Genomic DNA, 26749 nt, shown 5'->3' on the forward strand with positions numbered 1-26749 from the left:
TCCTTGGTAGTTTCACATTCACTCACTCACCAGGTAGGCTCCAGCCCCATCTCAATTTTTTTGAACAAATATTTCTATATATCACATACATGTTGAGAAACCAATTTTTGTTCATATAAATAAAGTGATTAGTTTCCAGACTACTTGTGCCAAGTGGTTTCTTGCTGCAACATCGCTGTTGCTCCCATAGAGTGCAGTCTTTATTTACACAGCCACACCTTATAATTTCAAGACTGGCCACTGCTTGAAAGTATCAATACATTCAATCGAAATCATTTGAAGGTAGATTCTTGTTTATGTCAATGTCTCCTATGCAGTATTAACTAGATACCCACTGACTATATGTCTCTAATAACCATAGAACAATACAGCACAATACAGGCCCTTCGGCCCACCATGTTGTGCCGCCTTCAAACCACACCTAAGATTATCTAACCCCTTCCTCCCACATATCCCTCTATCTTAAATTCCTCCATATGCTTATCTAACTAACATGTTATTTTAGAACTCTTCTTTTTATGTAACACAATGCACACATATTCTTTGAACAAATTCCCCTCATCTTCACCCAACCCCTTTGTTGTGTCCCATGGTAGAATAGATCCCCAATGTTATCCTCAAGATTACATAAAGGTCTGTGCATTTTTATGATATTTTATGTTGTTGTTCTGTTAGACAATATCATTTATTTTTAGTTAAAGGTTTTAATGCGTTGATGCATGTTAATACATTTAGAACATTATGGGGCACATCTATGTTTATTTGAGGATATATTGGGTATAAAGGAGAGGACTTTAATGGTATCCATGGTTTTTATTGTCATCCGTGGGAAGTGCTTGCCCTGTTGCTCATAGATAACAAGGACCGAGTGTACAGCAGATTGAAGGGTGGGGTGAATACTTGGAAGGAAAGATTCAAAATTCTATATATTCTAATAAAAATATGGATGCACTTGTATGCACATATTTATTGTTTATTTTTTTTAAAATCACAATGTAGTAAAAAGCAACAGTTTCTAACAGTATGAGCTTCGGTTTTAAGTGTGAGTGATGGCAGTAAACAGACAATGTCAATTTAGCTGCGATTATACATCCCACCTGCTTTTCCTTCTTATTGAATTCTATCGTGCTGGATACTTAACTTCAGACTATAAATGGACCATTCAGCTTTAGAACCCACACCATCCATCTACGAAAAAGTTCATAACTTATCTTCTACCTCAACTGTGCCTTCTTGCATTATCCCACTTTTCCTTAATTCTGATGGTTTCCACAATCTATTGATCTCTGCCCTGAAAATATTGCACAATCAAATATCCAGAGGACTTAAGGATTCCAAAGAGTCCCACTACGATGGGCAACTAATCAATCACCACTGACCAAATTCAGAATAACTCCCTACTACCTCAAATTCTAGAAAAGGAGAGGATTAGAAAATCCAGCTGACAGAGTTTGGTGCAGTATGGTATTCAACCACACAGCTCAGGGAAATCACCAAATGAAGGCGGCAATGGGCCAATCTCCACTGATGTCTGGGTCAATATGTTCAGAAGGAGGAAAAAAAACAAATTATAAATAATAAAAACAATCATTACTTGGGTGAAGTTCCAGACAGCTGGGTATCAAGGCAAGGAAAGGAACATAGATAGATGGCAAAATTGTCATACTCCTATGCACCAGGATGTCACTGTTGTTTTTATAGTGGATTCTTTCACATTGAGAGAGAAAATTAGTTCCTTCACATTTGACCATGTCATCAGGCAGGTTTGTTTGTAATTCATACTGGATTACCTGTGCCGCAGGCTGACCATCCAATTAAATATTCTGGGTTTTGCTGGAAATCCGTGTACTATTCTCAAACGTTTCTTTGGTGGTAAGCATTGGCTGTTGGATGGGGATTGATCTGGGGAAAAAAAAAAGAAGAGTTTTATGTTAACTTTTAGGATTCACATAAATTGCTAAAACATATAGTGCATCCCCCTTATAATATGAAGATAATCAAACTAAATAATGCTGCAATCAAAATGTGATATGTATTCCATCTGCACTGTATCAGCCCCACTATCACCTCCAGAGCCTGGCAAAACCTCAATTTGAATAACTCATCACATACCCCTTGATAGGTGGAAGGGATGACCATGGGGTGGGATGCAGCCGTATAACTGGTAGGAAGATGAAAGTGGAGGCAAATTCAAGATTCAAAATGTGTAAAGGGAGGAATGGGAATAAACTACTACAGCAGTGACAATAAAGGTCACTAATGGTAGATAAATGCTTTGACATTATCCATAAATTGATTTTGGAAAAAGAATGAGAAGGCCACAAGTACTACAATAGCTGTGATAACACTGGACTCCAAAGACAGGCAATTTGAGATTATTTTTTAAAAAAGAAAATGAATGTGCACACAACAAAATTTTGAATTACCCCTTCCCCCTCCCACCAAACTATTACTTTATAATAATGGTTCAAATGAATTGCACTGCATACTATTTTACTGCATTTGTATTTAGAAGTTTTACACATGCTGTATACCCGATCGAACTTCTGAATCAGATATGAAAAGCAAATAAGTTTGAATGAAGAATATCAAAAGAAAAGAAGAATATCTTTCAGAGCTTTATAAGATGGGGCAGTGGTCTTTAGAGTTGGGGAGACCATGGGAGAAGATGAAGGCAATAATTTTCAATGAAATTGGATGGATGTGAGGAGGCAGGGAGAGTGTGAAGATTCTGTTCAAACTGTAGGTTTCACAATCAACATGAAGCAATAGACTTCTGTCTAGGCATGAGGTCTGGATTAAGAAACTAAATCAGAATATTTCCATAAAAGCACCCAAGGACAAGACAAGCTTACCTGTTGAAGGCACGTTGACTCTTGTGTTACCTACATAGAAAGAACACCTAAGTTAATATTTCTTGAATCAACAGAATAAAAGGCAACTTGATAAACATCGAGAACAAAAGACAATTTGAGGAACCCTGTGAGATCAGACAAGGCTCATCTACTTTGATCATTCCAATTTTAGTAAATGTCTTGCCAAGACCAGCATAGTTCAAAACTGGGATTCAAACTAAACTATGTTTGGATTACTTAAATTGCAGTTTGATGCCAACGAAAGTAAGCTGCGAATTTCAAGAATATAACATAGATCCAATGTGTGTATGCCTACGCAAATACTCTTAATGAAAGGTTTATAATCCTCCACTAGAGAAAAAGTAGCAATATTACACAAATACCATGTTTATTCTGTTTTTAATGCCAACAATTCTTAGTTTTGATATCCTTTCCTAAGGAAGTATGAAAATCTGTTTAGACAGGGAGCCATAAGTAGTTTATAAACAAGAGACTAAAATGTCATGGATGAAAAATTAATGAGATCTTAAATGATTTCTCAAGTGAAGCTTGAGAGTTCAAGATTAAGAAGACTGAACATTTATAACTGGCTTTAATAAACATACTCTCATCTTGTGCTTGGATCAATGGAAATAACCAAACATCAAGTGAGTTATAATAGTTGTCTTTTTCTGTTCCCTAGCCTTGCTTGTTGTGATGTATGCACATTCATTTGTGGCTTGTGTACATTAACTGTTATGTTCAACTCGTATTTTAATGCCAGAAGGTCACTATTATCTTAAAAAACTGTGTCATACGATTAAGATAGCAACACTTTAGCTCAGTTCAGAGAGTTGACTGCTACAATAAAGATGTATGAGAGTAGGAGAGGACATGGCTTTAGGGTGAAAGGGGAAAGGTTTAGGGGGAACATTAGAGGGAACTTCTTCACTCAGAAAGTGGTGGGAGTGTGGAATGGGCTGCCATCTGATGTGGTAAATGCAGGCTCGCTCTTAACTTTTAAGAGTAAACTGGATAGATACATGGACAAGAGGGGTCTGGAGGGGTATGGGCTGGGGGAAGGTAAATGGGACTAGCAAAATAATGTTTTGGCACAGACTAGAAGGGCCAAATGGCCTGTTTTCTGTGCTGTAGTTTTCTATGGTTCTATGTATTCTCTTGTTGCTAGGTGAGTTTAAGTACAATGTGTACAAGTACAAGAAGAACCCAATACATGACAGAGCTCTACAGATTTGCTGAAACTTTCAAAAGTCCAAATGTATGCAAAGACTGTGCATTAATGGCAGTCTGGTTGGGAACCTATCAACAGAATTTTGATTGAATCAATTCACCGTGTATTGCATCACTATTAAAGCAAATGCTCAAATCTTTATAAAAATGTATCTGCATTGTAGGATATCAGAAATGTATGCAAAAGCTTCAGGCTCATTTGAAGAATAAAGAATGAGTGTTCACACACACACGTACACACTAAGAAACAGATCCAGTTGTTTAAAAAGGACAGATCAAAGAGCCGTGCTCAGGATAATGGATCCCGACACCCAACTCTTGATCAATGCTGTTGTTCAGCAACAGTTTTATAGACTGTGGATCTCACTGCATCTGGTCTTAGAACATCAGGTACTTACAGGGCTCGATAGCGCAGTAGTCCCATGGAGTGTGGGGATCATTGGTATAACACCAGGGGCCATGCTTGTCTGCGTCTGGATTGCGACAGTAATTCTGCACCAAGCTTGCAGGATTGGTATACAGAATGGTTCTGCACACAGGTAAAGGACAGCAATTACACAATTTCAAAATATTATTTAACTTCTCCAAGCAAACATCATATTTTGTATTAACATGAGATAAAAGTTAAAGATATTAAGTCACAATTACTAAAATAGGGCCATATAGCTTGTGCTCCACTAACTACTGAGGGGGGAATAGAAATTCAATTGAAAGTCTGGATGAAAACCCTCCATGGATATATTTGGATAACTGACCAAGCATTCTATCAATGTTGCAGAATTACCCAGCACTGTGGGAATACCAGCAACACAAAGTAGAGTAGAATGAATTCAGAGCTTGTCACCCTGATTGTGAAGGAAGCTTCATGCTTCAACAGTAGAATATGGCTCACCACTGTAGCAATCAGTCACACACTTACAGTGCTTTAATTGTGTTTGGATTTGCATAGTGTCTATTCAGACAATACTCAAAGGTGGAATTGGTATCAGATTCAACATCAACCTAATGTATCTTGACAGACTGAAAATCAGCACAACCCATCACTAAACAGCTATATACTATACAACAAGGATTCAAACTTCTTCGCAAACATAATCGATTGTTCAGTACAGAATGTTTGCGAAAAGAGTGGGAGGGAAACTAGGCATATTGGCAATAGGTTAATGGAATATTTAAAAATATTGTTTGCTCTTCATAAAGAAGAGTGTGAAAGTATTTAGAATTAATGAAGACATCAATGGTAATAAATCTATTGAGTAATCTTGAAGAATACTTGTGCCTCACGGCTAATTTTTGCAACCAGGACTACACCGTCAAAGTCCCTGCTGCCTCTAACCATTCAAGTGTTAAGGCAGTCTTTCAGTAAAGTGCTGCAAGCCTCACTCCAACAAATGATCAGCAGAAACAAACTTATATTTTACCAAGTTAAGAAAAAAATACATCATCTTGAATGGGGTCACATGAATGGTTAATGTGGAGAATATAAATACATGGTAGGGGTCAAGACTTAATGTTGGAACGGAATAAATTTTAATGCATGGCTAAACGACAATAAGTATATTAATTGCCAGCGCTGTGTGTGGATGTTTGCATGGGTGGGAAGTGAGTTTGATTAGCCATCCTAAACGTTGGATAGTGGGACACAAGTGTTCCTTCCTCACCAGCACTCCCCCCACCCCCCACCCCCAATCCTCAGCTCCCAAAATCATGTCTCTTACCTTTCTGAATCCTGGCTGTAACTTTCCCATGGTGCACATGATACACCAGCCCTAGTTTTAGCCACAGTTCCTTTGTAAGCTGTTCCAGTTCCTTGATAACACTCTGCACAAAATAAAAACATTTTAAGTAAAATCTTCAAATATTAACCTGCATTCTCAATTTATCTTAATGTTTCTTTTTCATAGTCTTTCCCATTTGCTCTCCTTCCCCTACTTCTCTTAAAGCCTTTGGCTCAGAGTGGATAGATTTCACAAAGACTGCATCTAGATTGCCTGAATGTGCAGACAACACAACAAGGCAACACAGCATAGTTGTGCAAAACATTCACTGTGCACTTCTTCCATTTTATCGACTTGATTATATCTAAAATCCTAATTACACCTTCTGCAAAATGTACCAAATTTTACCCCTCACTCAAAGTGGGAAATTCCAAACTAACATTTGAGTTATTCCGGAGACACAAGAAATTCTGCAGATGCTGGAATTTGCAGCAATACACAAAGAGTGCTGGAGGAACTCAGCAGGTCAGGCAGCATCAATGGAGGGACATAAACAGTTAATGTTTTGAAACGTTGACTGTTTGTTTGAGTTATTCCCATGTCTCACAAGTTAACAAGGTCCTGCTGTGGAGTTTGAATTGATCTGTGCATTTTGCTAGGTTCTTCAGCTGCTAGTTGGCCTACCCCACTTCTATCCCACATAGAATTCTTTGCTTCAGTAACATGCTCTCCTGTAATATGTTGAGAAAAGATCTGATACCATTTTATTCAGGTAATCCAAAATTCAGTTTCTCAAGATTCCAGAATGTTTGACAAAAGTGAGCTACACTACAAAGGAAGATATTAATTTGGAGTTCATGTAATGAACATGGAAACTTTATTCCATTTTTAAAATGTTTTAATTCAGTCTTATTAAAGCAAGACATATTGTGTAATTTAAATGACAAAAAATTGCACTGGAATGTCAGTACTACAGACTACAAATTATTGTATATACCTCCAGAAAGCTCTAAGAATAAGCCAGGAAATTATAGGCCAGTGAGCCTGACATCAGCTGTGGGTAAATTATTGGAAGCTATTCTAAGGGACAGGATATATAAGTATTTGGATAGACAGGGCCTGATTAGGGACAGTCAACGTGACTGTGCGTGGTAGGTCACGTCTAACCAAACTTCTAGAGTTTTGAGAGGAGGTTATGAAGAAGGTTGATGAGGGAAAGGCGGTGGACGTTATCTACATGGAGCTTAGCAAGGCCTTTGACGAAGTCCCGCACGGGAGGCTGCTCCAGAAGTTTAAGTCACTTGGCATTCAGGATGAAGTAGTCAATTGGGTTCAACATTGGCTTAGCAGGAGAAGCCAGAGAGTGGTAGTAATGGTTGTCTCTGACTGGATGCCTCTGTCTAGTGGTGTGCCCCAGGGATCAGTGCTATGTCTGTTGTTGTTTATCATCTATACTAATGATTTAGATGATAACATGGTAAACTGGATCAGCAAATTTGTGGATGACACCAAGATTGGGAACGTAGTGGACAGTGAGGAAGGCTATCAAAGTTTGCAGAAGGATCTTAACTAGCTATGTAAATGGGCAGAAAAATGGCAGATGGAATTTAATGCAGACAAGTGTTAGGTGTTGCACTTTGGGAGGACAAACCAGGGCAAGACTTGCACAGTGAATGGTAGGGCTCTGAGGTGTGCGGTAGAACAAAGGGACCTGGGAATACAGATCCATAATTCTTTGAAACTGGCATCACAGGTAGATAGGGTCATAAAGAGAGCTTTTGGCATTTTGGCCTTCATAAATCAGGGCATTGAGTACAGGAACTGAGGTGTTATGTTGATGTTGTACAAGACATTGGTGAGGCCAAATTTAGAGTATTGTCTGCAGTTCTGGTCACCTACCTACAGGAAAGATATCAATAAGGTTGAATAAGTGCAGAGAAAACATGAATGTTGCCAGGACTTGAGGACCTGAGTTATAGGGAAAGATTGAATAGGTTAGGACTTTATTCCCTGGAGTGCAGGAGAATGAGGGGAGATCTTATGGAGGTACACAAAATTTTGAGGGGTATAGATAGGGTGAATGCATGTAGGCTTCCCCCCCACCCCCAATGTTGGGTGACACTAGAACTAGAGGTCATAGGTTTAGGGTGAAAGATGAAATATTTAAGGGGAATCTGAGGGGAAGCTTCTTCACAGAGGGTGGTGTTTGTGTGGAACGAGCTGCCAGCGGAAGTGGTAGATGCGGGTTCAATTGTAGCAGTTAAGAGAGGTTTGGATAGGTATATGGATGGGAGGGGTTTGGAGGGACATGGTCCGGGTGCAGGTAGATGAGACTAGGCAAAAGATCAGGTGGCATGGACTGGATGGGCCGAAGAGCCTGTTTCTGTGCTGTAGTGCTCTATGACTCTATCCTTTATTAATTTCCCTAATCAGAAGCCTAACAACCTAAATCTCTGGTTTGGATTAGGAGACAGCCTCCTGGAGGATTTCTTGTGGATCAATTTAGTATTGATAAGTGCCTTCAGTGCTCACAGTAAATGTCAGCAAAGTCCTTCTACAATCTGTTCAATATCTCTGAATTACCACAAGACAATCAAAAAGAAACCAGGAAGATTAATAAACCATATGTTCCTCCAGAGTTGATTTCTTAATTAAGATTGCTTGAATAATTCTTTGATCCCTTTGGGTTTTGCCCCCTTCCCTGTCTCTTCTCTTGGTTTAAGTAGTTTTTGGTAAGTCAAGGCCATTCTATGGGTTAACTGTGATAAAAACAAAAATGGTTTGAAATACCTGGAGGGGCGTATATAAATCTGATTAGTAAAAGAGTTGGACCTTCCAAGTTAATGTGAGCTGGTGAAGATGCTCTGCAAATGTTACTTCTTGATTTCAGAACTTCTTATAAAGATCTCACCAGAAAAACATTGGCTGGTCTCCAGTTCCACAAGTCACTCTTAGATACTGAGTTGTCATAAACAACATGATGCCAACATGTTTGTTTACTATCCATCAATATTGTACTGTACTTGACCATTGAAGCCTGTGCACAGGAATGTGTACGGGTCTGGACAGTGCATGCTACTACTGCTGTCTTATACTTCATTGGTTTTATATCTGACTCTATGAAGTTAATTGCTGTCTGTATAATATGGTGCAAAAATATATTGAAAGAAAGATTCATTTAAACAGTAGCCCAGATTGAATACATTCATCTCTGAATTTAGAAGTATCCTCATTCTAATGAACAAATTCTCTACATCCCAAAATTTTAGGTAAATTTAAGATCCAGAGAGCCATTTGCCCACTTTACCTTCAGAAGGGGGAGCCGCTTTCTCACACCGTGGGATATGAAAACAGTAGGCTATTCGAATGTCAGGATGTGTGGTGAAACACCAGGGGGCTTCAGCTCCATCAGGATTCCTGCAGTAATTTTTGTTCAAGTCCCTGTGTAACAATGATGAGCGAGTATTACAGCATGTCCAAGGCTTGGTAATGGAAAGGACTGAACTCTTATTCTGTACAAAATTTGATTGAAAAACACAACATTTTCTTGTCATGTTGAAAAACACCTGTAACACAAGATCTAAGTGATTAGCATATTCAAACACCCAAGGTCTACAATGTAGGTTTACAGTACGTCTAAATTTCAAGCTCTGCCTTTTTCATGTTATCATAATTCATAGAATTTGGAGCGTCACTGATCTGACAGTTCTACCCTGTAGCAGCAGTCAGGCAAAACACAGCCTGGCATGGCAACATCTAACGTCCTCTGCAGATCAACTGGCCATTCCCCTGTAATTCTGGGTACTGAGGAGTGAAGAACAATACAATTTCTTCCTGTAAATTTGCAGAGGCTGTTACCTATCCCTGAACCAGCCACAGTTAATAGGAATCTCCATTTGTCAGTTATTAATAAAATTCTTTTCTTTACTTGAAGGTATTTTTCCCATTGTACCCACAGTCAGTGTATTCCGTCTCATTTGCTGCCTTCATGAGGAAAGCTCAATACAAGTCTTCTTTGCTCTTCAAGCTAGAAGCTAATATATCTTCTGCTTAAGCTGGTGCAAGTCCAACTTGTCCTTGGTTCAGTTGTGTTGTCACTGATCAATTAAATTGCAACTTTTATCAAAACTATTATTATTCATTTATATTTGGTTGAAAAATTTCATTTTATGGAATCCAGTAAGTTTTTATCCATTTTATTGCCAACACCAAAATTGTGTAAACTTGAATGCTTGTGTTGGCAGAGTAAGACAATAGAAGTATATGGTGACTGGGGTCATCTGCTTACAGAGTTCCGTTAAATTGGCTTCAGTGGAGCTGAATGCCAGAAGCAGAAACTATTTTCAATTTAGCTCTGCTGACCAGCTCCAAGGCTGCCACATTAGTGCAGCAGTTAGTTCTGCTACCTCACAGTTCCAGAGACCTTTGTTCACTCTTGATCTCGGGTGCACATTCTCTCCATGACTCCATGGGTTTCCTGGTGGGGGGGGGTTAGTGCTTCAGTTTCCTCCCATATCCCCAAGTAAATCACATCCGTATCGGCTAATGGCAAATAAGAATTAAATGGATTGTGCAAGAGAGAATAACTTGCAGGGGTACAGGGAAATAATCAGGGGAGATGATCCCCAGGAGCCAGCATGGATCCATGGGTCAAATAGCCTCCTTCACTGGTGTTATAAATATAAGATATGATTGGAGGATGAATTTCTAGTATTGAAAGTAAATTCTTATGATCTTTAGATTTAAGAGAAGAAAAGAAGAGACAGATATGGTGACTGAGTTGGACATTGAGGAATGAGAGAAGGACTCTTATGGAATATAAATACTGAAGTAGACCAGATGGGCTGAAAGGCCGGTACATTCTATGCAACTTTGTTGAAAGCAATTATCTCATAAAAAAATATATCGTGTGGAGAAAAACACACCATCTGGAAAAAATTACAAAGTCATAAAAGGGAACGAAGGAACAATACACAAGGTTTATAACTTGAGCTGAAACCTCGATTACTCACTTGCACTTATAGTCCTCAGGAATGAAGCTGTGGCGATGAGGAGTCTGCAAATCCCACCGCTGGCAGGGGATTCCCGAAGGGGTGGTGTTCACCGTCCCTCTGTAACTTTCCCCCAGCCCCTTGAAACATTCTGTGGTCACTTCCAGATCATGATCACAATTATGAACTGGAACATTTCAAAGAGATATATTTTTAAACAACTCGGTTTGGAGAATTGAGTTGTTTATGACATTTGGAAGTTACTATCAAGCTCACAAATCCAGCATTAACATCCAAAGGAGGAATAAACTGACTTTGACCTTTAGCACTGAACATACTCCGCCCTCCTGATATTTGGTTCAATAAAACAAATTTCCACCACACATTTTTCGGAAAAGTGCTAAATGCTAAAATATATTCACGTTGGCAATTATATTCATTTGTGCTTCTTCGTAAAATGAATAAACATCTCAATAAGTAAATATCCCAAGACAATCTATTGGATAAACTTAGAGATTGAGGAAATACACAAAGAAGGAAAACAAGTTGAGAAGCTTCAAGACACTTCCTGCATTTAAAAAAGTCTCGAGAGTGACTGTGGTTTAATTAGATTCCCAAATGGTTAGCTGAACTCCAAAGGTCAGTTTCTGAGTCATTAATGTGCAGTTCATGATCAGAGGCAGAGGAAGGGGAGTTTTGTAAATAACACTTATTAGTCTGATTTCTTCTGCTAACAATACAATGCAAAAGGTTAACTGTGATCACTCAGTTTTTATCCCCAGCTAGCATTTGTGTATGAAGGAAAATGAATCACACCACTGGACTATAGGATTGACTGTTTTTATAAACTATAGAAGGGACCAGCAAAGATCATGGACTTCAGGATAAATTGCTGGGCATGTGGAAAGCCAACTTCTTTTATTTTCAAGTAATAAAAGAGGGAAAAAAATACTCACCACATTCCTTAATTGCACAATATTCCCAAGGGGTCTTGGGGTCAAGAGTATAACACCAGGGCTTCGCAAGGCCGTTTGGATTTCGGCAATAATTATCATCGAGCCCCTTATCGGGAAATCTGCATATTAAACCAAAACAGTTGCGATGGCTGATTCGAATGATGTTTAAAGCACTCTCAATGCAATAGATAAAACAAAGTCAAATTCAAATATATCCAAGAAGTTTCATATAACTTAAGAAGAGGGGAGTGTTGTACAAAACTGACAAAGATTTTGGAACACGACATTGTTGGCATACCAATACTGTGCAATTATTCTACGTGGAAATACTAATATAACACAATCATTTCAGGCAACTAATGCAAATGATAAGCACATTCAGCTTCCATGTAAGACTCAATTATCATGGATTCAGTGCAAAATTCTAACAGCTTGTCACTGCATCAGTCTGAGTATTTTTCCACCCACATCAACTACCCTCAAGATTTCCATTATGCCAAATTAGGGGAAGTTTTCTGAGCACTCTTGAAAGAAACTGTAGAGCTCAGTCTGAGTGAGTTCTTCAACTCAGTCCAAGTTTTAAGTATTGATGCCTTTAGTTATTTGTTAAATTGAATCTGTTGTCAAATTCTGCAGGTCAGTATTGAGTACCACTGAATAGCTAGCAAAATGATCAACTTAGTCGAGTCATTTAAAGCATTTTGGCTGATGAAGGACTGTGAAATAGCAAGCATCCTTGCACTACAGTGTCTCTCACCGTTCAGGATTGAATCTGTGACTATGTGGCTTTTGCAAATCCCAACGCTGACATTCCTTTCCAGACACCGTGTGGTCCATGGGTCCTCTGTAGCCTTCCCCATTACACGTCATACATTCAACTGAATATTAAAACAGGACAATTCTTAAAAAGGAGTTTTAAAATAAAAGATGGCAGGAAAAGAGTGAACTGGAATGAATATTTAAGAGCAAGGGCATCTCCCGCAACATTGATACATATCATTCAAAGCCAACCCAAACTATAAGAGATGCTTGTTCTAAATACAGACCCTTAACTTTACTGATCCATTTGAATCCAATTTTGCAAACCACATTTAAAGATTTAGGGAAAAGAGCTTCAGAATTTCTTAGCATCTCAAAAGAGAACATGTTACCTTCTGAACATTGTGGAATGGCGCAGCTCTCCAGCCGAATCTTTGGATCCGTTGTAAAACACCATGGACCACCTTCGTCACCCCTTGGATTCCTGCAATAGTTCTCCTGTAGCTTCTTATTCCATTTATTTGAAGGCAAGAACCTAGTTAAACAGATAAAATTTGGTTCAAGTCAAAGATACATGCAGCTCATATCCAGTCTAAAATTTACAAAATATATTGGGTTTCCAAGTGTGTAACCAGATAAATTTAACATCATCTGGATGTTTTCAACTTCCCTTTCCTTTCTCCTCTGGGAACTTGCTTTTAATCTAGTTCAGTCTGGTTTAATAAAATACCATCTAGCTATAAGATTGAAAAAATCTCAGTTTAGTTCTATGAATTGAATTAACAGCACAGAAAATGTAGGATTTCATCATAATTAACAACTTTATTCAAGGATACCAATGCAAAGTGAAGGACATACAACCTATGATTTATTACTGGGTTTTACTCTGCATTTGATCAAACAGTATGTCTGCAAGACGGGGATGATACCAACATCTGATGCAACATGGATATTCCTCAACCTAACACGGTTAATAAGAATAAGAAACACTGCATGGAAACAAAATTTGTGTTTACTCTTTTCCATTTCTCTGAAAGTTCAAAACACTAATCCACATGTCCTGCTTTATATCTGCTGCCTTTTTGCATGTCAGAATTGCGTATATTCACCTATGTTCATTTTTTTTGGAAATCATCTTCAAGTATTAAGATCATGTTAAAAATTATCATCTTTATAGCATCAGCCTTGACATCCATGTGCTCACTAAATAGCTAGGGTGGGGAAGGGGGTAGGAGAGGGTGAATTAAAATAACAACAAAAATCCACTTGTGACTTTTGTTTCTAAAAATGGACAAAATGTGTGCAGGGTCTCAACGCGAAATATCAACCATCCTTCTGCCTCCACAGATGCTGAATTCCTCCAGCAGTTTGTTTTTTTTTGTGACAAAGTAGATCCTGAAATCAGGTTCTGATTCCATGCCAAATTAATACTGGGAAAAACAGCCACATAAACAAACAATTTCAAATTCACTCCAAGCAGAACTTGAAAATGCACAGTTCTAAATCATAAAATAAATACATTTGTACAGAAAGGGGTGAACTTAAAAATTGTGCAAACTATATTGGTCAAAAAAACTCTAGATCCTTTTGAAGTATGCAAACAGCATTAAAAATTTAGTCACAAAGCATATTTCTTTTAATGGATAAAAGGTTGTTACTTGGACATTCTGACGACATCCCTGAGAGCTTCCAAAGGTGGATTTTTGTCGTTTTTCAATAAGTGGCAATCAGCATATGAAATAATCATGTGAGTGAATTGTGTATGTTCTCCACATTTCCTTAGAAAAGTCATGAAAAATGTCAGAACATCTGTAAGTTACTAATCTTAGAAGAATGAGAGCATTCTTTTGTGAGTGGTAAAAAGTATATTGGAAGAATCAAAGGTTTAGCTTGAATTACCTCCCTGGAGATTGATAAGCCAATATCATGTGTGTAGTGTACCAGAGGACTGAAATCTTTGTTAAAGGACTAATGAAAAGTATATTTCTCTTTTTGAACGATTTGTTAACAGAACAAAAAATTAAAAACACATCTTCCATACACACCTTTGTGGTATGTCATTTTATTAAAATATTTTTCATGATAGTTTGTAACCTTTCTATGCAGCCAATTACTTTTAATTGATCTCTGGTATGGTCCTTTGTTATTTCTACAAGAGCCCATTTAATCACTGTGAAGTCAAAGCAACTGGTGTCCTGCACATGAGATTTTTGAGACACAAGGTTGAAAGAGCAGGAGAAGGGGAGGTAAATTAAGAGTTGGTAGCTAAATAATCCCAACTTGAAGTTTAAAAATCTACACATAAGAGAATCAGAAGAACTAGATAGTCCCTAAGTGTCTGAGTGTTAAGCACATTCACAATTGTGTCAGATGAACATAAACATGGGTGGTATAGGTCCTTTGGAATGGCTATCATTAATGAAATAAATAAATGACGTATTTCAAGTCCAAATATGCTTTTGAAAGTTACCGATGATCGTGTGGGATTGTCGAACTCCAGTACTGACATGTTTGTCCACTTTCTGTCACCGACTTTATACCCTGGTAGTTTTTTCCTTTCCCAATAATGCATTCTCTAATGAAATCTGCCAATAAAAATAGAATTCTGTTTATATGAAACACCCCTAAATTAATGCATTTTATTTAATATGCATTAAAGCAAGCACTTTTCTAAGATGACAACTTTTCACATGTACAAGATAAGGCAAAGATTGAGCCATCATCCCCCTTCTACTTCTGTTTTGACTACCCAATGCACATTGCAGACAAGGAGAAAGAACCTCATCATCATAGGAAAGGTCCTCTCACTTTACATTATGGCCAACCTTCCTAGGGGGTGGTATTTTAAACTAAAATGGGGGCCATTATGAGGGTATAAAAGGTAGAACAAGTAGAGTGAACTGGCAAATTAGGTCTTCAGATCAGTCAATTGAGATGAAAATGCTAACATTCAATGAGATATTTCAGAATTCAATGACTAGATATATTCCAAACAGATCTAAGAGTTTCTGCAGATATCTTGAAAACAAAAGGGTTAATAGGATGAGTGTTAGAGCTGCAGAAAGCAAGTTTAGGAAATTAATAATGGAAAATTAGAGGAGAATGGATGAATTAAACAAGAATTTTAATGGCCAAATACACAAGTGATTAGGAATGCTTCACCGTTGCAGGGACCCAGGTTCAAGCCTGAGCTGACTAACTGTCTGTGTGGAGTTTGCATGTCCTCTCTGTGACCGCATTAGTTTCTACTGAATGCTCCAATTACCTCCCTTCTCCAAAACGTGCTGATACTCACAAAACTCTGCATTACCCTCGGTTAGGTTAATGGCCAGAGTTGCAGGGAATTAAGAAACAGGAATGGGACTGATGGTACTGCTCTACTATGAATCAGCCTGGGTCCAGTAGGATAAATGGCCTCCTTCTGTGCCACAATAAGTAACAGAAATTTGCTGTTTACTGTGAGGGGAATTGAATACCAATGCTTCATTTTACAGGGCATTGGTGAGACTTCATCTGAAATACCGTGTACAATATTTATTCTCCTTATTTAAGTAAAGATATGAATGCAGTGGAAACAGTTCAGAAGAGGTTGATTGGATATAGTTGTTTAATGCAGAAAGATTGAACAGATTGGACTTGTATCTACTGAGGTGTAGAAGAGTGAGAGGCAACCATTAAAACACGTACGTCCTTAAAGAGTCTTGACGTTATTGTTCGGGAGAGGTTGTTTTCTCGTGGGAGAATCTAGAACTATTGGTTAATGTTTAAGAATAGGAGGCTGCCCATTCAAGTCAATTTTTCAAGTTCTCTCAGAGGTTCATGAGTGTTTAGGACCCTCTTCCGCCGCAGGGTGAAGCAGGGTACTTGGAAGTGGACCGGGCAATGAGAAGAGATGCGGTCGATGAGCCAGCGGACCAGGTTGGTTGAGGCGAGAACAGGCTGAGAAGACAGAGCGAAGGGAGAGCGAACCACGTCGGGCACAGATTAGCGGGCGGAGGGGGTAGCGCAGAGGCAGCAGGATAACCCGGGGTGCATCAGGCAAACCCGGTGCGGACCGGGAAGGATGAAGCTCGGGCGGACCTGAAAGGGATACGCCGAAGAGCTGCGCAAGCGGACCTGAAGGCGTGATGGCCGAAGCGGACCGTGTCGGGTGAACCAGGAACAGGGACGGACCGGGCGTGGGGGCAACTAACCAAGGAATGAGCAAGAATAATGAGCCGTAGGGTGAAGCGGGGAGCGCAGGGGGATTGGACGTGGGCCAGGCACAGTGAATAGATGCGGGGTGACGAGCCAGCAGACCAGGTCGGGTGAAGCAAGGACAGGCTTGGAAGGCGGAGGCAACCACGAGGAGTTAGCGGGCGGCGGGGGGAAGCGCAGAGGAAGGAGGATGACCCGAGTGCATCTGGCAAACTGGATGCGGACCGAGCAGAGTGAAGCTCAAGCGGACCTGAAAGGGATACACCAAAGGTGCTGCGCAAGCGGACCTGAAAGGGAGAGGCCGGGGCGGAGCTCAAGCGGACCTGAAAGGGAGAGGGTCGAGAGAATCGTGTAGTCAGCGCGGGGGTAACCTGTCCGGCTATCGACCGCAAGGTGAAGCGGAGAGATTGGAGGCGGACCGGGCACTGCGAAGAGATGCGGTGGACAAGCCAGCGGACCAGGTTGGGTGAGGCAAGAACAGGCTGAGAAGGCAGAGCGAAGCGAGCGGGAACCACGTAGAGGCACAGAGTTAGCGGGCGGCGTGGAGAGGCGGCCCCCTGGCGAACAGGGTGCGGACCCGACAGGCTGAGGCTCTAGTGGACCTGAAAGAGAGAACGGAATGGACCTCAAGCGGACCTGAAAGGATGGTGGCCGAGCGGACCGTGTAGGGTGAAGCAGGAGCGGGGGAGCGACCAACCAAGGAACCGGCCGCAAGGTGAAGCAGGGGGAGTGGGGGTGAGGGGGCACAGGATGAGGCAGAAACGATGCGGCTAAATAGGATTAGTGTAGATAGGCACATGGGCGGCATAGCCACGGTGGGCTGAAGGGCCTGTTGCCGAACTGTACGACTCTGCCTCTTTCTCTAAAGGACGGTGAAAGCAGAGTGAATATTTTAAGGGAACGTTAGCTGAATAAGGGGTTGAAAGGTCACCCGGGTGGGGGCAGGGGTTAGAATTAAGAGTTACGATTACAATTAGATCAGCCATAATAATATTGAATGGCAGAGCAGATCCCGGTCCTAATTCGTATGTTTCGGCCACTTCTTAAATAACAATTCACCTGCAAGTACACGTTTCCCAAATCAGATCACGCACTGCTTCAGTTTTCATTGACATTACCTTTTCTCTCATAAAGGTCACATCTTGGAGTTTGCTCTCCTTTTACCCCTTTTGTTTTGCTGTTAAATGATAGCAAATGACATCGCTTCTCACTCGTAACAAAATAAAACGCCCTGGAAATCAAAGCAGCAAGTTAGACCCACTTTGTTTTGACCCATCACAAGACAACAAATAAACTAACTCCTGCCATTGTGATACTTGCTGCGAGTAATAATGGAATTATTCTGACTAGATGCAGAACGCACAGATGAATAAACATGTCCTGAAGACACCGGGACAGCATCGTTGCTGCGTTGGTTCAATTCGCATAACATCACCTGAAGAAAGTCCAGTAAAGTGGTGCAAAAGAATGTACACTTTTAGGAACAAATTATATTTAGCTCAACTCATGGTTTCGTGATCTTTCGAATTAATTTGAAAACCATTGCAATCAATGCAGGATTAACAAACAAGCTCCTGATGCAGGGTTTCCACTCGAAACATGGACAATTTCTTTTCTCCCATAGATGCTGCTCCACCCTCCGAGATCCTCCGGCATCTTGTTTGTTACTCCAGATCCCAGCACCTGCAGTCTCTTGTGTCTCAATAAATGCAGGTGCAGCCCAGAAAACTAACATGCAATAAATTGAATTAATCATCATTGCAATTCATTGCAAATTATGTTCACTTACTGAGTTTATTGAGTTGGGATACGACGTTGCAGCTGTACGAGACATTAGTTAGCCACACTTAAAATATTGTGTGCATTTCTGGTCACCACGCTATAGAAAAGATGTGGTAGCATCAGAAAGAGGGCAGGAGCGATTCACCAGGATGTTGCCTGGAATGGAGGGCTTCAGTTACAAGGAGAGTTTGGACAGGCTAGGATTGGTATCACTGGAGTGCAGAAGACTGAGAGGCGACCTTATAGAGGTTTGTAAAATTATGAAAAGCAAAGATAGGCAAGATAGTCACAAGTGTAAGGGGGTCTAAAACAAGAGGGCATCAGTTTAAGGCTGGAGGGAAATGATTTAAAGGAGATCTGAGAAGCAACTTGTTCATATATTAGGTGGTGGATACATGGAACAACCTGCCAGAGGAAATGGTAGAGGCAGATACAATCACAGTGTTTAAAAAGCAATTTTACAGGCACATAGATAGGAAAGGAACAGAGGGATATGGGCCAAATGCAGGAAAATGGGATTAGTGTAGCTAGGCAATTCGGTCAGTAAGGATGAACCAGCCTGAAAGACTTGTTTCCATGCTGTATAACTCTGCATCTATCACAGGCCAGTGATGCTAATCTATTCCCAGTGGCTAATGTTACCAAAGACAATATTTAAGATATTACAATAAAGTGTATTCTATCATTCGGCTCTTGTGGAAATTGAGCTTATGATGAAGAAATATAAAGGTATATTCGGAGGATTTAATCTGCAAATGATCAGAATCTTTCATTTGAGAGAGGGAGACCAAAGAACAATTGGAAACCTGTGGAATGTGTCAGTGCCAAGTTGGCAGGGCTTTCCAGAGAGAAGGCGAGAAAGCTGGTGATATATCAGGTGTATCAATCTTGTCTCCAGTTCTCTTCAACTCTGATGTTATATACTAGAAGGCTAATTTAAGTTGCTTCAAAATATCCCAGAAGCTAATATTTTAAGAACATTTAATTGTATTTAACTCAGTGCTTCTTTGACTGACTCAGTTTCCCAATATTTTTGTACTCTTGATCTAGAGCACACAAATCTCTTTGATGCTCCCACCTAAGTTTAATGATGATTGTAGAGAAGAAAGGATCACTCTGTAAAATGGGCCACACTTCACCATCACCCGACACCTATTTCAACCCACCTTTTTTTTAAACTGACTGACCTTGCTAGGACTTGAGGGACTGGGTTATAGGGAGAGGTTGGACGGACTCGGACATTTTTCTTTGGAGCAAAGGAGACTAAGAAGTGATCTCACAGGTGTGTGCAGTCATGAGGGGCAGAGATAGGGGGAATGCACTCAGCCTTTTTCTCAGGGTTGGGGAATCAAGAACTAGAGGGTATAGGTTTAAGGTGAGAGAGGAAAGATTTAATAGGAATTTGAGGGGCAACTATTTTTGTTTTACACACAGAAGGTGGTCTGTATAGGGAGTGAACTGCCAGAGGAAGTGGTTGATACAGGTACAATAACAACTTTTAATGTACCTGTTGGATCGGAAGGTTTGGAAGGATATGGGCCAAACACAGGCAAATGGGACGAGCCTGGATGGGCACTCGGTCATCATCGACCTGTTGGGCTACAGGGCCCACTTCTGTGCTGTAAATCACTTCCCCAAATCCAGCTTCACAAATCATTTGTTCCTCCAGTTCCTCTTCTCTCCAAGACATCGCCATCTCTGCATGTGTGGGCTATTTCACTACTACAAATGCCTCTCAGTACCACTGGGTAGCCAGAGTTTGCATTCAGCAGTTGGAGGTTCAGGGAGGACGTGCCACATCAGATTCAGGATCTGGGCTGGGGTCCAGTCAGTCAGAGAGACGCAGGGGTGGGGGGAGATACATGAAGGATAGCAGGTAAATAATGGGATTTAGTGCAGTCCCAGCCTCGAGTAGCACATCGTAAGTGTGGTTGTTCCTAGAATGATCAACAATGATTGCTTCTTGGAACAAGCTTGTCTAATTCCTCCCACATTGCATGGGAATGAAATCACTTGATGCAGATCTGACCTGGAAAAGTGAGAGTGCCCAGCTGAATTTCCAGAGTAACAGGATATGACCTAAATGTGGTTGTTATGTTCACTCCAGGGAAAGGTCAATCATGTAGAGCTGAATGCGCACTGCCACACAATCAAGTTTGAGGTCATTATACTCTGATTGCTCAAAGTGATGCTACCAATCTCTCCCCCAGCAGCACCCCAACCCCCACTTGAAGATGGCATTCTGTTTATCCATTAAAGACGGCATGAATCCTTCATCAGAGCTGGACTCTCTCCATTTTCCTTACCCCATTCTGATCAGCTTTCCCTCCACCCTGGCCATGAGGCATTATTTCCCCATTTCTTCCAGATCACAATGCAGTCTCTTCCAACCCTTCCAGTTCACACTCCTTCATAAAAGGCACTCCTCATGATAAAACCTTTCAAAAGTAGTGCATCTAGCCTCCGATGCCATCTTCAGCTCATCTCCCTGACACACCTCCACCCTTTCCCTCGCCTTGCCAACAGAGCCATTCTCATCTTAGGCTCTCTCCCTTCACTGCCCACACCCCAGCACCAGGCAGCCGTGTGGAAGGCAGGTGTTTGCATGGACCAGCTGGTCAAACCGGAATGGTGGAAATAAATATTTAAGGGGCAGGGAATATCTATATGATGATGTTAACTCTGATGACTACATAGGTGAATGAATAGATACATAGACATCATATGGAAAATTTTGTTTTGTTCTGCATACATAATTAACTCTTTCAGAGAAAAACTCTCCCTACCAAAACATTTTCTGAACAGATCTGCCAATATGATGGACCAGTAAAGACCGAGAAATTGCAGACTGCTATTGACAAGATTTTCATTTGAATTAGCACAGAAAAATATTAGATTGAAATGAAATGGAAGACCCTGCAGTTTAAGGTTTAAATTGCCAATTCAAGTCTACCTCACATGCAGGTGCAGTCACTTTCTTGTCATCAAGAAAGTTCATTACCACCACAAAATTTTGATGGGAGAGTGGAGAATGCCTGCAAAATGCAGTTCCTGCACCTTGAAACCATATCACAACAGGGTTGGTAATGGAATGGCTGCCACCCAATGCATCAAAGTGAATCGGAACTAGCTTGCCTTGTAATTAGCTGGAGCAATGCTCCAGTGACTGAGCGTAATTTTGTGCACCGCAGAGCATTGTTACTTCTGCATAATACTTCCAAAAGTATTCTTTATTCCACTATCCTCCGTCAGAGCCGCTCAAGAAACACTAAGCAACCATTGTAGGCGAGGCTGAGATACCAATGAGAATTTAAGCTCGTGAGGCAGTTAAGAGTGATAGTGAGAAGGTGAGGATGTGTGCCAAGATAAGATTGATAAGGTAGGAACAATCAGGCAACCAGTAACCGGTCGGTGGCATGCAACTCCATAATGCTCTGATTATGTCATGTATAGTGCTGGGATTATACATGCACTGCAACATTCAGTGTTTATTTACCTGCAAACAAATCTTTTGTATTTTGTACATCGCTTTGCACATTGTTCAACAGAGTTCATTTTTTGAGTCTTATGCGGTAGGGACATAGTCAGCATAAATCCAGATGTTTTCAGAAAATCATGAAGGGCATTTTTTCCTGCTGAGGTTATGTCGACTGAAAAGAAAGGGAAAAATAAATATTTAACTGATTTAAGGTATTTCTGTATCTTGAACCAAGTTCATTAACTGACCATGAGCATTGCAAACACAGGGCAGTATTGAGTTCTGATGCATTGTTTTCATTAAAACACATCCCAAAATCTTATCAACTTTAACACATTTAGTGCAAAACAGAAGTCAAAATCAAACCAAACACCTTATAAAATAAACTGGCACAGTAACAGTCCAAATCGGCCCATCAACTTCTGTGAACCTGTACTGGTTCCACACTTGTGTAGCTCAATCCTTTCAATGACCATCACTACCCAAGTTTTCAAAATTATAATAAAGGGCACCCCTTTATATTTATCAACTTGAAAAAAGCCATCAACTTCTCACATCTTTGTTCTTAATTCCAAACTGTCATCTCTGGTGATCTGCATTGAATTATTTCCATTGTTTTTGAATTCTTCTTTACAAGGGGTGCCTAAAACTATGCACAATACATCAGCTCCAGCTCAAAATCTTGCAGAAAACTGAAATTAGTTTTTTGTTCCTTGGACCATATATAGAGGGCAATCTTTAATTGTACACTCCATGCACTGGATGCAAAGTGCAATCCTCATTTGTACACTTCATTCACAGGATACAAAGGGCAGCCCTTATTGTGTACAGTGCATAGAGTATGCAAAACAAAATCTCTCTTAGTTTTATAATTTATTGACCTTTGCATCTGCATGTCAGTAGCCCCCAGTCCCATTAAGATGCCTTTCCTTCCTCTGACCTACCTTAACTCTGACATTTAGCAGTGAACTACAACTCTCATTTTGTTGCCCAGACCTCCCTGTGATCTGTCAGTACAGTGTGTCATGTTCCCCATAATTTAACATCTTTGGCCAAGTCTAGTATTATTCTCCAAATCAAAGTAAAATTCAGAGTAAATCAGAGTGGCTCCCAACATAATTTCCACCCTTTCTACTTTGATAAAAATCCTTGTACCACTTCTCTTTGATGCCTCCAAATAGTCACTTCAGTCATACGTCTTTATCCCATGCTTTATGCAGTAGCTTTTCCAATGCTTTTTTCAGAATCCATATGTCCCCTGGATATCATTTATTCAAAGAAAAAACTCTACTGTTGATCACAAATGACCTGCCGATAGCAATCCCTGATTCTCCCAGTGTTTACTTAATTGATGGTCTGTGGTAGCTTGCCAATAACTGAAACAAGACTCATCCATTCTAATGCTTCAGTTCACACCGGTCTCCTTTCGATAAGAACGCTGCAATTCACAGTTCCTTAGTCTTCAAACATGCTGTTCCCTTCAACGGCAAATCTGTAAAAATGCGGAAGAGACAACTCTGCTGCTGATTTCAAACTCATTTCAGCAGCCAGCAGTGACAATAAGAGGTTTAGCTATTCAGCAGGATCTTGACTGAGCATCTCACACCGCCGTTTGCAACTATACACAAGTCAGGCTCAAGGAAACCAGTTTATTAAGAACTTTTTCTGGTACATTGTCACAGGGCAAATATCGATCTTAATCCAGGAATTATTTTACCCTTATTAATCACCACCCTTCACTGACAACAACGTGCACAATGAACCCACTGATGATCTGAGACTGCCCCTGTCATACAAGAGATTGCACGACCCATCAGCCCGCAGGCGTCCAACGTTTGTGGGTTCACCTGCTGGTTCAGAGTCACATGGGCAGATCTTTCACTGCAGATGTCTGTAGAACAGAGGATCAAGTTACCGCCCTACGATTAACCCCAGAGCCCATTTTACACTCAAATCGTGAACTTGCAGACCGCTATAGTTATCGTTGAGTTATTTCTGATGATCAAGAAACAATGCAAATATATCTCTGATGTCATTATTACAAATGAAACAAATTGAACACCTGCAAACGAAAGTGAAATGAAAATAGGGCCTCTGCGGGAAACATGAACTGTGCTCGAGGATGTGTTTTCAGGATGTGTCAGGGTTCGTCGTTTGCGTTCTGGCGTGTCTCAGGTCGCCAGGAGCAGCAGGACCAGGAGTGAGCATCGGCAGTCCAAACTGGATTCTCTAAACTGCCGACACGGCTGGAAAAGCGGCACCTCAACAAAATAAAGAGTTTGTTGATGCAGTCAGATCTCTCTCACTGAAAATGAAATGGAAATTCGCCGCTGTGGTTTACTGCGGCATCAACTACTAAACGTTCACTGCCTGAGCAGGAGTCGTCGGCGTTAGACGTTGGACTATATGCAGAGGGCCATCCTCATTGTACACTCCATGCACTACATACAAAGTGTAATCCTCATTTAACAATCCAACCATTGGCCGGATATATTCTAAGATCACAATTAAACTCATGGAATTAAAGGTGACGTCCCGGGGCTGGCAATAGCAAAATGCGTGTCTGGATGTTATTCGGTTGTTAGGTCAGTAATCACCCTCAGCGACCAACAGTGATCACTCTGCAGAGTTAAACAATTCCCGCAGTATCACTGCTGGCTATCCGGTCACGTTTCTACTGAAAAAGTTCCTTCGCCATATCGAGCGCAATCCAATCAAATTCATTTTTTTCTGTTTCTTTTCTGCCATTAAGGGTGGGCTCTGAGTTAAATTAATTGTACTCATTAAAGACAGAATCTTCTCAGTAGAAAGGGTGAAGTTATTTTCTTTCCTCTAACATTTACTTTTGGAGTAAGATCTAAACGGTGGGAGAGGAAGACGCGAGTGTGGTGGAGATAGGCGTCTGTCCCATCACCCTGACAGGGAGAAGATTGAGTTCTGGACAGTTGCAACGTTGACAGGGAGGTCTCAGTCATCCTCTAGGGAAAAACTCCACCAAGCGTGAAATTACAGTGCATATGGTAATTACCCCACAGACAGCATCGCAATCTCCTCCGACACTTCACTGTATTTCGCTAATCAATGAGACATCCAGAATAAAAGGGGGAAAGACACATGGTTAATGTCTGCGGAACTGTCACCTCAAATGGAACAACTATTAAGTTCTCGTTAACTGTCCGGTTCCGCAACATCAGTTCCCGTCCCAAAACACTCCCAATGGTCCAAGGTAGTGACGCGGTTAAACAAAGCAGCATAGAGTCCTGCACCAATGAACCGTGACCCAAGTGTCTGTTGAGAGAGGCGGGGTCGGTGGGTAACATTTCATTCACAATTTTCCTGAAAGGACCCGAGTCGTTCATTACGATTAAAGGAGGAATAACCCGGGGCCATTTCCAATAAGTGAGGCGCAGAAGACCTTGAGCCTATTCCGGGTATCTGAATAACAGCCTCTGTTTGTCACTCAAAAGTTTGCGTCCTACACAATAACATCACCAAAGTTACTACAGTTACATTATCACAGTTCAAGCACTCTCTGAGTTTGACTCCCTCAGGAACATTCCCAGCTTCCATCCAAAGACATCCAAACATTTCCTCGCTATTTCCATTCAAGTTCTCAGGTCTGGAGTCCCGTTGGATTCACTCAGCGCTCCCACTGGACTCTCAGCACCGCCACTTCCACACCGCCTCAGACACACGCACACACAAAGTAGGAAACATCAAACCTGTCAGGATGAGGGTGCAGAGTAACAACAGGATTCTCGCTGTCCCCAGCATGGTGAATGTCAGCAACGCGCAGAACTATCCGATGGGGCTCCTGGAGTTTTATCCTCTCGTTACAATGTTTTGCCAAACATAGCCAGGAAAGTGCGTTTTATTCCTGTAAAATCTGCTCTCAAGCCAACCAATCCCGTTACATCCCCGCCCCTCACCGGTCTCCACCAGTCCCCGTGCTGCTCCGCTGATTTGGGATATTTTGGTCAACACGATACGGAATAAGGATTCCAGAATCAGATGACCAGGTTTCCGAATGACTCCTGGCAATCTACAGGGATGATTGAAATATAGAAATCAGCAATTACCAAACCATGATCGTGTTGCTACTATTCTCGCAATACATTGCTTCGCTGGTGAATTGTCAACAAAACGCAAAGAGCTGTTTTAGATAATTGTTCACGTAATCCGCGACGGTGAAGACATTGTCATGCCCGGTCACTAGTTCAAGACCCAATTCATACTGTTTCAACTAATTGAAACATCCGATGTCGATAAAGGTGCGTGCACTCTTTAATTGTTACTTTGACATTCCGATATTATCTGACTACAGCGTATATTTAATAATTCTGGCACTCTATAACAGGGCAGTTGATAAATGCAGTAAAATACTGGACTGGGACCAAGAAAAATGTACATCTGGTGCTCCTCGAATCACCCCATTGGTGAGGCTGAAAATTACTGTAAAACTTTGCCAGTCTTGTGTATACTTCTGGCAAGAAACTTGGAATAATTACATAAACAAGATCCAGAAATTTATTTATAATGTCTTACAATCTAAAATGATGAACCTGTTTCTGGCCGATTATTACAGGAAAGCAGCTGTACACCCACCACATCTGCTTCTGGACTGTGTTTCCAGAGGTTATTGCAATCTTACTGTCAGAACCAGATCAAGAGTGGTTGGAACCCTGACTTATTCAGACATCTGGGTCATCAAGAACCAATGCCCCACCCCACCCCCACCATCTCACCCCTGCCATAATCCAGAAACAGACTTGGATTTAAATAC

General features: G+C 40.8%; 1 protein-coding gene across 5 annotated transcripts in view; it reads right to left on the bottom strand.

Annotated features, from left to right (window-relative positions):
• Nucleotides 1–25798, bottom strand: part of LOC127580520 (hepatocyte growth factor-like) — a 44352-nt gene extending 18554 nt beyond the window's left edge. For 3 of the 5 annotated variants that reach the window (XM_052034108.1, XM_052034106.1, XM_052034105.1), the window contains exons 1-13: nt 25689–25798; nt 21985–22138; nt 17825–17937; nt 14980–15094; nt 12902–13044; nt 12508–12628; nt 11751–11869; nt 10816–10981; nt 9111–9244; nt 5804–5906; nt 4484–4614; nt 2856–2885; nt 1791–1902 (exon numbers count right to left, since the gene is read on the bottom strand). In XM_052034108.1, coding sequence (XP_051890068.1) covers nt 1791–1902; nt 2856–2885; nt 4484–4614; nt 5804–5906; nt 9111–9244; nt 10816–10981; nt 11751–11869; nt 12508–12628; nt 12902–13044; nt 14980–15094; nt 17825–17937; nt 21985–22138; nt 25689–25740 — 1493 coding nt within the window. In that variant the 5' untranslated portion in view covers nt 25741–25798. Of the gene's footprint in view, nt 1–1790; nt 1903–2855; nt 2886–4483; nt 4615–5803; nt 5907–9110; nt 9245–10815; nt 10982–11750; nt 11870–12507; nt 12629–12901; nt 13045–14979; nt 15095–17824; nt 17938–18069; nt 18388–21984; nt 22139–25688 lie in introns of those variants that run through there. The other 2 variants (XM_052034109.1, XM_052034110.1) reach the window with 2 other exon arrangements.
• Between the last annotated feature and the right edge of the window lie 951 nt (nt 25799–26749).

Source organism: Pristis pectinata, chromosome 19, assembly GCF_009764475.1.
Source record: "Pristis pectinata isolate sPriPec2 chromosome 19, sPriPec2.1.pri, whole genome shotgun sequence".
Classification (NCBI taxonomy): domain Eukaryota; kingdom Metazoa; phylum Chordata; class Chondrichthyes; order Rhinopristiformes; family Pristidae; genus Pristis; species Pristis pectinata.